At 36.5% G+C, this 10,156-nt stretch overlaps 1 protein-coding gene across 4 annotated transcripts; it reads right to left on the reverse strand.

Moving 5' to 3' along the window:
- Window positions 1-104: 104 nt before the first annotated feature.
- On the reverse strand, window positions 105-8,945 carry si:dkey-181m9.8 (E3 ubiquitin-protein ligase RNF31). Of its 4 annotated transcripts, none has more exons than XM_043217953.1 (21): window positions 8,693-8,945; window positions 8,248-8,338; window positions 7,455-7,520; window positions 7,186-7,352; window positions 6,962-7,113; window positions 6,736-6,827; window positions 6,180-6,350; window positions 5,970-6,074; window positions 4,993-5,232; window positions 4,872-4,903; window positions 4,519-4,731; window positions 3,657-3,836; window positions 3,471-3,569; window positions 3,287-3,376; window positions 2,492-2,606; window positions 2,282-2,400; window positions 2,086-2,199; window positions 1,926-1,989; window positions 1,679-1,772; window positions 1,428-1,596; window positions 105-793 (listed from the first exon to the last, which is right to left on the reverse strand). In XM_043217953.1, exons 1-21 carry the CDS (start codon window positions 8,732-8,734, stop codon window positions 623-625), a joined length of 2,586 nt encoding a protein of 861 aa, XP_043073888.1. In that variant the 5' UTR covers window positions 8,735-8,945; the 3' UTR covers window positions 105-622. The 4 variants fall into 4 exon arrangements, with proteins under 4 accessions (XP_043073888.1, XP_043073880.1, XP_043073875.1 ...); XM_043217945.1 differs by having other exon boundaries at window positions 4,519-4,701; window positions 4,812-4,903; XM_043217940.1 differs by having other exon boundaries at window positions 4,812-4,903.
- Window positions 8,946-10,156: the final 1,211 nt, after the last annotated feature.

A 10,156-nucleotide genomic window follows, 5' to 3' on the forward strand; every position in this document is an offset into this window, starting at 1 on the left:
AAAAAGTTTAATCCTGGCGGACGAAAATATACAGAAACACCAAAATTGCCAGGATAGGTGCGAACTGCCATGCTATTTTGTAAACAGAAAAAATGAGACTGTGAGAAAATAAATGTTTTATATTCACAGTTATTCACACAGTAAAATAACCGTATCAGCAACACGTAACCTCTCACACTTCTTAAGGATCATGCTAATACCCATTTCACAAGGGCCAAAAGTGCAAACTTGTGCCCAGTATAATGCATATACTGTATAAAGCTGATTTAATACACAATTTATATAAAACAGTTAGAGCAAGTACAAGTAGATCCTCACTGCCAACAATTAGAGAACTTGAGTAGTTTTGAGAGCCACAAGCTTATGTGTTGTAAATATATTAAATATGATACGGAAACGTCAGTGCCCATATTGTAAAAATTGCTAAAATTCCTGCATCAATGCTGGTTGTTCTGCTCATTTTTAAGCACAACTTCCCTCTGGATTTACATTAAAATTGTGGAGGGGTAAGAAAGACGTTCTTTTTTCATAATGTGTTGAAAAACAATTTGGCTGAATCCAGAGTGTTAATGTTAACTGACAGCAGAGGTGCATATTAAATCTATGTGCTCTTATATGCTCTTCAGTCAGTCAGCAGCAGTAGTTGCTGGGAGTCCTCAGGAACAGCCCGGCTTAAGATGGAGAACCATGGAACTCCAGCCGCTGGAGGAGAAGAGGGAGACGGCGTGGGAGGAGCAGCTGCAGCCAATCCAGGAGCCGCACCGCTGGTCAGACCAACCCTCTGCTTTAGGATCTGAAAGGATAATAATGATTTTTATTTATATAGCACCTTTCCAACACCCAAGGTCGCTTTACAAAGTCAAAACCAAATAAACATCAACATAGGCTGGAAGTAATATACAGTGGTGAACATTTGAAATAAGATATACAACACTTTTTGAGCAAGAGCAGTTACAGTCATTAAATGTAATAATTTAATTATGACTTAACTATCAAACCTGATTTCACTGTCACAGTGTTTAACCTATATACATTGAATGTATGATGGAATTGATAATATATAGTATTTGTACAGTATGTTTTATGAATAATTACAAATATAATTTAGTGCTGTCAAATCATTAATCGCATCAAAAATAGTTTTTGTTATATATATAAATAAAAAATGCACACATACATATTTGTAGGCCTATATATTTATTTAAATTAATATAATTATTTATATAATTAATATTTTAATATATAAAAAGTATTTAATATGCAATCTTTTTAATGTTGCATTTAGTAGTTCGATGCGGTTAACCCACCACCACCCAATTTATTGTGTAGACCACTCTATAAAACCTACATTTACACAAAACACAAGATACAGAATTTGACAGTTTAACAATACAGTGCTCAAATGATGCTTTATTTTACGGACTAACCTGTCGAAGTCTGTCCTCGTACCGTTGGTCTGGTTCTAAAGGGTGCTTGTCTGGGACTGGCACTTTCCAGCGGCCCATTTCTGCCCTCAGCTCTACCCCATCTAACAGTACCACAGGGTCTAGAGCGTTGTTGTTTATTAGCTCCACCAGACACTCTTTATAATGTACCCTAAAAGTGAGCATAACATTTGAGAAAAACTAGTGGCTGTTGAACATATTTCAGTGAATGATAAAGGATAAGCGTTCCTTACGTGCAGTAACCACTGTACTCTGGGAGAGCTGTTCGTCCGCATGGCTCCTCCTTCACAGCTCCTAATTCCTGGAACTCCATCACACCACAAATACCTACACATAAACGTGTACTGTGACACATCTAAACCAGATTTCAGCTGAACCAAAAAAATTACTTTTTTGAAAGAAAGTGTTCACGAGGCTAACATTTTGGTGAATCATTAATCTGAACAATCCAATATTCACATGTCAAAACAAAAGATGTACCTTTGGAGTGATTCCCTGTTGTATTTTTGGGGCTGAACATGAGAGGATGTGATACCCCATAGTGCTACAAACATAAATAAAACTAGTTTAGCCAGATAACTGCGGCAGGGTGCAATGGCACTTCCTGTTTATGCTAGACCACTGTAAAGATGTCCGTCACCTGCAGCAGGGTCCGTAGCCTCGGGACACTCCAGTCTCTCAAATGATAAAGGCAGTTTCGAGGGTGATGAGCGTGTAACCCCTTAGCGCCGCACTCGGTAGAAAAATTACAGGCCTTCAAGGACAACATATGCTCATTAATTGATAGAGAGCTCTGTGGTAAGTATAATGACGACTGCTGAGAGAACTAAACTTACGAAGCCTTGTTTAAATGGCTGACTGCAGCCTCCGCAGAATTCATGCTGGCACTGAGTGCATTTGAAATGCAAACAGCCTCCTCTAGCCAGGAAGAAGCGAAATTTGCATTTTGGACAGTCTGAAAGGAGCAAGGAGAACGTTACAACCTGGGAAAGTTCCAAAAAGACACTTTGAACCGAGAACCTTCATTGAGAGAGTTTCTGTTTCACCTATTTTGTTCCTGCTGAGAAGCTGCTCCAGCCTTGAGTTTTGATACTCGGGGCTGTTGAGTTGCTCCCACTCTTTGAACTTCTCGCATGATATTCCTTCATGCTGGGGAGCCCACTAGACAACAAACACCCAGACCAACAGCCTCCATCAATATGAGATTACAAGTACCAGCACAATGCAGGGGCTCAACAAGTAAGGATGGTTTAGTTCAGATGTTTATTGTCTGGCCAACAGTTTCACCCGAATTTCTTCATTAGATTTCTAAAATGTCTGGTTAATATGTCCATCAAACTATAACATTTATAAAATAGTATTATAGGTTTTAGTAATGTGTGTGTATATATATATATATATATATATATATATATATATATATATATATATATATATGCTGGCATTCAAAAGCAAAGTACTTTTTTTTTTTTTTTTTTTTTTTTTAAACATTTTTTTAAAAGAACAAGACTGCATTTGTTTAATCGAAAAACACAATAAAATAGTAATATTGTGAAATACTATTACAATTAAGAAATATTTCTTACTGTTATCAAAGTTGTATGTCTTTAATCACTTTTAATCCAAAGATTACTTTTGATAAAATCTTACTGGCCTTTTGAACAGTAGTCAATTTTTATAATTGCTTAATATTTAGTTTCTATTTTTACAAAATACTGAGTTCTAAATACCAGCAAAGTATATAGCTTACGTCACAGAACCTCATATTGCAGCTAAAAACTTATGTTGGAAGGCGAAGGCATATGATGTGAAGCATTGTTGTTTGTTAAGGCAAAACCTACCGGTCTTTTACACTGAAAGCATGTGCTTTTCCCACAGCTAGGGCAATCCATCCTCAGCCTGTCTGCTTCATGAAGGAGCCCAAAGCAACACTAAAAAACAAAAATATAAACAGATCTAAAAATTGCTTTCATGGTCAGATCTGAAATTGCACTGTATAAAACATCTGCGAGTAACAGAACTCACATGTGCACACCAGCGGAAGTTGGGCATTTCCTGCAGTGCTTGGTCCCTGAGCTTCCTCTGGAAGAGCTCATGGATCTGGGGGTCCAAATAATACCTGATCTACAGATACAAAACGATTTATAGATGGTTGATATTCTACATTCAATTTCCTATGGTTAAAAAGCAAACATGTTTGGAGCTCCACACCTGTGTGTCGAGTAAACTGAAGTACTCCATGGACTCCTCCCTGCGGCCTCTTTGTACATCGGGAAGATTACAGAGGGGACACACAGCATGTACTATATTCTTCTCCTTAATGACAGAGGAGAAGTACTTCTTGAAACAGCTCTCACAGAATGTGCAAGAGCAGTGTGTCATGGTGACCATCTGAAGAAAAGAGAGGCAGATGCTACATTTAGCCTAATATAATACTATGAAATACTCAACAGCAAGGATGACTAATGTCTTAAGACCAGAGAGAGAGTATTATATAAAATAAAATGTATTGGCTTTGTGAAATACAACAAGAAGTCCTAAAAGGATTAATCATAATTTTATTATATTCCAATAATTAAATATTAAAATAATTAATATGCTTTTTTAAAGTCACTATGAGCACTAAATTTATTCTATTAAGAATACAGAGATAAAATACTACTAAATATTACTATAGTTTAAAATATCTGATTTCTATTTTAGTATATGTAATGTATTTGGTATATTTTTGGTATCATTATTGAACTCTTCAGTGTCACGGTGCTTTAAGAAACATTTTGAAAACAGTTATGCTGCTTCATTTTTTTTTTGGTGATAATGTTTTGTAACATTACAAATATATTCACCGTTACCGTTTTGATCAAATGAACGCATTCCCAGCTAAAAAAAAGGAATAATTTCATTAAAAAAAAATATTAATTTGATTAATAATATCTTAATAACCCAAATTTTGAAAAGTTGTTAATTGTTATCATCAAATAATACCAAAAACCATACAATGCATAATAATTTGAAGTACATGTGGCCCCATTCTGTAATTGTGTGGCCAAGGACACAATTCATTTATTCTCACCCTGTTGAAAGACACTTGCTCCTGGCATATAGGGCAATCATGGCAGAGATACTTCAGGGCAGAGGGGAGGTCTCGGCAGGACTGCACTGCTTCCAGGACATCCGTGGAGCTGAAACTGCACCCTTCCAGACTCAAGATGCTCCTAAACATTTCAGCTTTCTCACCTTGGACACCACCTGGGATCTGACAGTAGGTTCTTTGTGTAGTGCAATCCTGTCAAAAATGAGTGAGTAAAAAAAAAAAAAAAAAAAAAAACAACGGTGAAGGGCTATCCTGACTTGGCCTCCTCTTACCTCCATGTCTTCAAACCTCTTCAGCTGAATAGGAAATTGCTGCTCATTAATGGTAATCACCCTGTCAGGATGCCTGAGAACATGCTCTGCGTCTGGAAAAATACAAAAGGTGAACAGTAAACTTTTCATTGAGATGGCACATTTTTCTTTAGTGGAGGTTATCAGTGATGTCCCATAGTACCTCTCTGGTGTCTGAAGAGGACCCAGGCCTGGTCTGGCTGTGCTGCAGGGTACTTCACATCCATAACCTCTCCGCCTGCGTTCTGCCTCCGCTGGAAGAAGATAGTGAGCTTGTTCTTTATCTTGCTAGGAGAGGCGCCCACAGGAAGCCTGCTCACCACCACCTTGTGACATTCATCCAGCAAGCCTGATTGAACTCCACCACCACAATCCTGCCACACTCCTCCAGCATGATGAACATCTTTTTTGGAAAAATTAAAGTCTGTTTTAGTTCCTTGTAACATCTGCATTGTTTTACACAATAATGTGCATAAAAAAAAAAACATTATAAATTACTTGCATGTTATGCTGAACACGTTTGATATAATATACATAATATTTAATATAAAATATAGAAGATTCATAGAATTTGCTTGATGATTCCTGTGTTAATGTATTTGCTGATAAAAGAGGATTTGTGTGGAACATATGTGAGCGGCTTGATTTTCTTATTTCTATTCCGTGAATGATGGTACAGAAGAAAACAGCTTGGTTCCGGAAATAAAATCCTACTCATTTTCTCCTTACGGGAATTCATTTTTAACAATGCCTTATAAGCTGTTAAAGAAAGACCTATGTTGATCATTGAGATTGTTAAATGAAATTATATGCTTTTGTTGAAGCCATCAAACCGCACTATTTTAACTTTTTTTATCCTTAAAATAATCATTCTTAAAAAAGTCTGAACTACATGACCTGTGATTCTACAAATAATATCCACTAATTAAACAATTGCAACAAACAAATCATTTAAGCAGTCCCAAACTCTGAATTGCAATTCTTTTAGATCACAAAATCTTTAGTGAGCCTGTTTTTAAATCTCTAGTTTAGAGAAAGGCTCTTCTACGTAAAAACTCTAAACGGCAAGTTAATTTAACTTTCATTTTATACTTACTTTACGGAGTCTTTAAAAACGCTGTTAAATGATGTGTTATTTACCTCTCTCCCTGTTGCTCAACTGGTACATGTTGACAACTCTTTGTAATTGAAGGCTTTTGAACAGGTCATCTATGTCATCAACATCAGAAGCATTGCTGGTGGGAGCTGAAGCAGAGATAATCCGTAATTAATTTTAAAAAAAGTTAGGAAAAGTGTTTTAAAATATTACAGTTGAATAGTTTGTTTTTTTTTTAAGAAAAAACATATTACCCGAGGCAGGAGAAATAAATGGGTTTGTTTGGTGGTTAGCCTCCAAAGCTTGTGCACCAAATGTGATCCCGAAATCCAGCAGCTCTTGCGTATATGATCTCCTTACCCCGCTCATCTCCGTTTCACTGACTTGATTCAGGTTCATCTGGGACTTTGTACTCTTGGGTAGGCCTTGGAAAATAAACCTTATGGTTAGCCAGGAATAGAAAATGAAAGTCTGAAACAATTTGCGGCACTAAAGCAATACATTTAAACATTGTATTAGATCAATATGCTTTCTGCTTTCAAGATGGCGGTTTCAGCTTAGTCTACAAACTAAGAAATCATAAAAAAAATCGTAAGATTTCCCCGTGATCACAAAACGGCTTCTATTGAATAACATTTTGGGTTAAGATAAAATAAAAAAAAAAAAAAAAAAAAAAAAAAAAAAGATAACTCATTCAACATATTAAAACATTAAAATAGTATCTCGGTGACAGTAAAACTGGTATATAAAGACAACATTTTTTTTATAATACATACATGCAAGACTAGTATTCAGAAAATCAATATTTACTGTTGCTGGCATGCTGAGGCACAGATGAGACGGATGCTCCATGTTGAGCTGTTGACATTTTTTGCGCTGAATTGCTGCCTGTATGAGGCCAGCTGCAGAACAAACAAAAAGGAAGTCCGAAGATTACATAAGTATCTACTTGTTAATAAAATGGTACTAAACTGATATACCAGTCTCAAATGCTTTTGATAAGAATGACTGAACTGAAACTCAAACAAGCACTGACCTTCCGTAGGACGAAACAGGACTCTGTTGAACAGCCAGTTCGGCTGGCAGGTGTTTCGGAGGGGTTCGAACTGGATAGGTGGCAAAAAGAGGAGTTTCACGTTGAAAGGCGGCAATCATCTCTTCCAAAACTATCGACAAGTTTGACCAGCCCTGGGAAACAGACAGAGTGAAATATAAAAACGATTAACTTTGAAAAAGTTAATGTGTAGTAGCTATACTTACAATCTTCCAGTTGCTAAGACAGTGGAGAAGAACGCGACCGTTGGCATCAACATTGCTGCTTTTTGCATTGATGATCATGGAGGGCGAAGGGCAGACAAAACACCTGGGTGGGTTTTTGGGATGGGTCTCATGGATCCAGATGCAAACTGGGATGTTGTACGTGGCACCTTTGTAACAACATAAGGCATATATAATGAGCTTCAGAAAGAAATTACAAGCACGGGAAGGGATTAATTATCGGTTACAGCATTGCTACAGAAACTAGTTACCTTCATATGTTACAGGAACGGTGCCACCCAAATAAACCAACTTCTTCTTATCGTTGTTGGGATAGACTGTAGAAAGAGAAGAGAAACAAACTCAGGAAATGCACTTGCAAAAAGTAAGCAAAATGTCTACATGGCAGTTATATTTTGTTTTAAAAGAAGTTTCATATAGGAGACAGGGACTTGTCACAGTCCAAAAAAGGTATTGAACATAGCTTAGGGGAAAATAATCAATTAATTGTGTGGTACGTAGAGCCATTCAGCAAACTATAAACAGAAATTAAAATAAATAAATAATAATAAATAAATTAAAAAATAAAAAATAAATAAAAAATCATGTAATTGTATGTTCCATGTTTGCTGTTCTTAGAAGTAAAATATACCTCCGAAAAACGTTTTGGGAAACAATAATAAATTGTTTACATATATAACATTTCTTCATGTGATAACTTGCCCTGATCTGACATTAATGAAATTAGGTTAAAATAGTCTTTTGACAACTGTCTGTGTGTGTGTGTGTGTGTACTGTGGGCCGTTGTGGATTTATTTCCTACTGAAAATAAATTATGATAATTGAAATTTCAGTTCACAATTCACAAACATTTTAAGAGTTACTTTAAAAGCGTTTGACTGGACCTCGTGTTTAAGCTTGCCTTGTGACAGCTAGCCACAATTATTAATTACCATGCAAAAAAATTGTCAGCCACACGTTAATCCATTTAACTACTGCTTAAACTACACAAGTTCACAAACATCTGTTCCCTTACCCCTGGTGTGCTTTCAAAGACAAACTTACGATAATAGTCCACATATAGCTGCAGATGTGGGAAATCAGCCGACACGTCTTTGATGTCATCCAGCACCTCATTGGGGTAACAGTAACTACACTATTTTAGAAAACATGAAGACGGTCATCAGCAAACAAGATGATCCTAACGCGCCAATAAGACAAATTTACCAGGTGAGCTATACCGTAGTTACGACATCTATTGTGTTTACAACGAAACTGTGGTAACCTGGTATTAATCGCCGCTGTCAAATGCAAAGCAAACAGAATGACAATATTCTGAAAGGAGAAACAATATTGCTTTACCATGGTTTCCGACCTGACAGCTATACTGAAATATCTAGTTCAGTATGTCACCTTTAATACTGCGGTACAAGTAATTAGCTTATTAGCACACGCACAATTATAGTCTGGCAAACCATAGCTGCCTCGCTAGTGCTGACAGTAAACATACCTCGACAAGTGTTTGATACTCATCAGCTGTAACGCGCGACATCCTCTAACTGCACGAGCACCGCTCATGCACTCAGCGTCAAGTAATTTTACAGTAAAAGCGGGAATTCATATCTGTTGCTTCTTCCATCGCTCAAGTTTACATGTTATTCAGCCAGTTTTTGGTTTCTTTTGCCATGAACGTCACTACGTCTCGTTGATACCGAAAGTTCAAACGCGGCTGCTGAAGTCTGCCATATTGAGTGTGGCAGGAAGTTGGCTGTTTGACTTTTTCCTGTCTATTATCGTCCTGTATCTGTTTTTCAGCTGAACCGAATTTGTGTTCTAGATAGCGGCAGGCAGAGGTCAAGCACACATTAAAACAATATTCCTCATTATCTAGCCTAATGTGTGTGTAAACACCGTCCACTGATGCAGTAGTGGTACCGCTGGATGTCAGTATAACACATGCAATCTCCCCAAAGCTGCACTGGCGCTGCATCCTAATACACAGAGAGAAAGACCAAGTGGACTGTGAAGTAGCTGCTGAGCGGTTTAGAGTCGAAGTAGGTTTATCATTTATCAAGGTTATCGTGGAAGATCTTTTGCTATCAAGGAACATTTGTTTTTCCCTCGTAGAATTATTATTTTTATAATAAACATAGAAAGTATACAAAATGTATAATGGCACATTTTAAGTTAACAAAAGGAAAGTCCAATTGCTTTGCAGGGAAAAATTGCACACTGCATTGTGTGTGTGTGTGTGTGTGTGTGTGTGTGTGTGTGTATGTGTGTGTGTGTGTGCGTGCGTGCGCATAATAACAAAACGTAGTATGAAGCTACAAAGCTAAATAAAAATCAAAAGCTTGTGTAACAAGGGAAGATTTCAAAATAGCGGTGTTTGTGTGTGTGTGTGTGTGTGTGTGTGTGTATATGTATATATATATATATATATATATATATATATATATATATATATAATGTCAGGAAATGGCAGTAATATTTCTTGTAAATTTGTTATATGTATATTTATATATTTATAAGTATAATATATATTATATATTAAATTGAATCTATATGAAATATGTTTTTTTAGGTTTTCGATGTGATCATGGTGGGATTTTTGACAAAATAACGTAAAAATCTAAATGGTACATTTGTCTTTACTATTCAGGTAAAGCTGAGATAAAGCAGACCGTATTTTATCCCAAAAATCAATAAAGATCATGCTTCTTAAAACCTTGTAATTGTATTTCCGAACCAATCCTCCTTCATAAAACAAGTGCTCAAACATTATGAGAATGAAAAAGTGTGATTCACTGGCCATCTCATGGTTTTATAGTGACAGACAGCATCTAGGGTTTAAGCTCCATGTAGTCGGCCAAAACAATCTTGTGCTATCCTACCGAGATAACACTGACTAATTTTCTGACTTATTTCCCATCCTCCAAATTCTTATTTTTCCCCTGAACCCATGAGGTGACCA

This window comes from Puntigrus tetrazona, chromosome 2 (assembly GCF_018831695.1).
Source record: "Puntigrus tetrazona isolate hp1 chromosome 2, ASM1883169v1, whole genome shotgun sequence".
NCBI classification, from domain to species: domain Eukaryota; kingdom Metazoa; phylum Chordata; class Actinopteri; order Cypriniformes; family Cyprinidae; genus Puntigrus; species Puntigrus tetrazona.

Bases quoted from the DNA above. Each gene is read 5' to 3' on its own strand.
- si:dkey-181m9.8 (XM_043217940.1), bottom strand. From the start codon at position 8,734: ATGTCGCGCGTTACAGCTGATGAGTATCAAACACTTGTCGAG. The intron at 6,075-6,179 runs GTAATATGTTTT...TCTCTGCTTCAG, and splicing joins ATTTATTTCTCCTGCCTCGG to CTCCCACCAGCAATGCTTCT. The intron at 3,377-3,470 runs GTGAGTTCTGTT...TTTGTTTTTTAG, and splicing joins ACTTCCGCTGGTGTGCACAT to TGTTGCTTTGGGCTCCTTCA.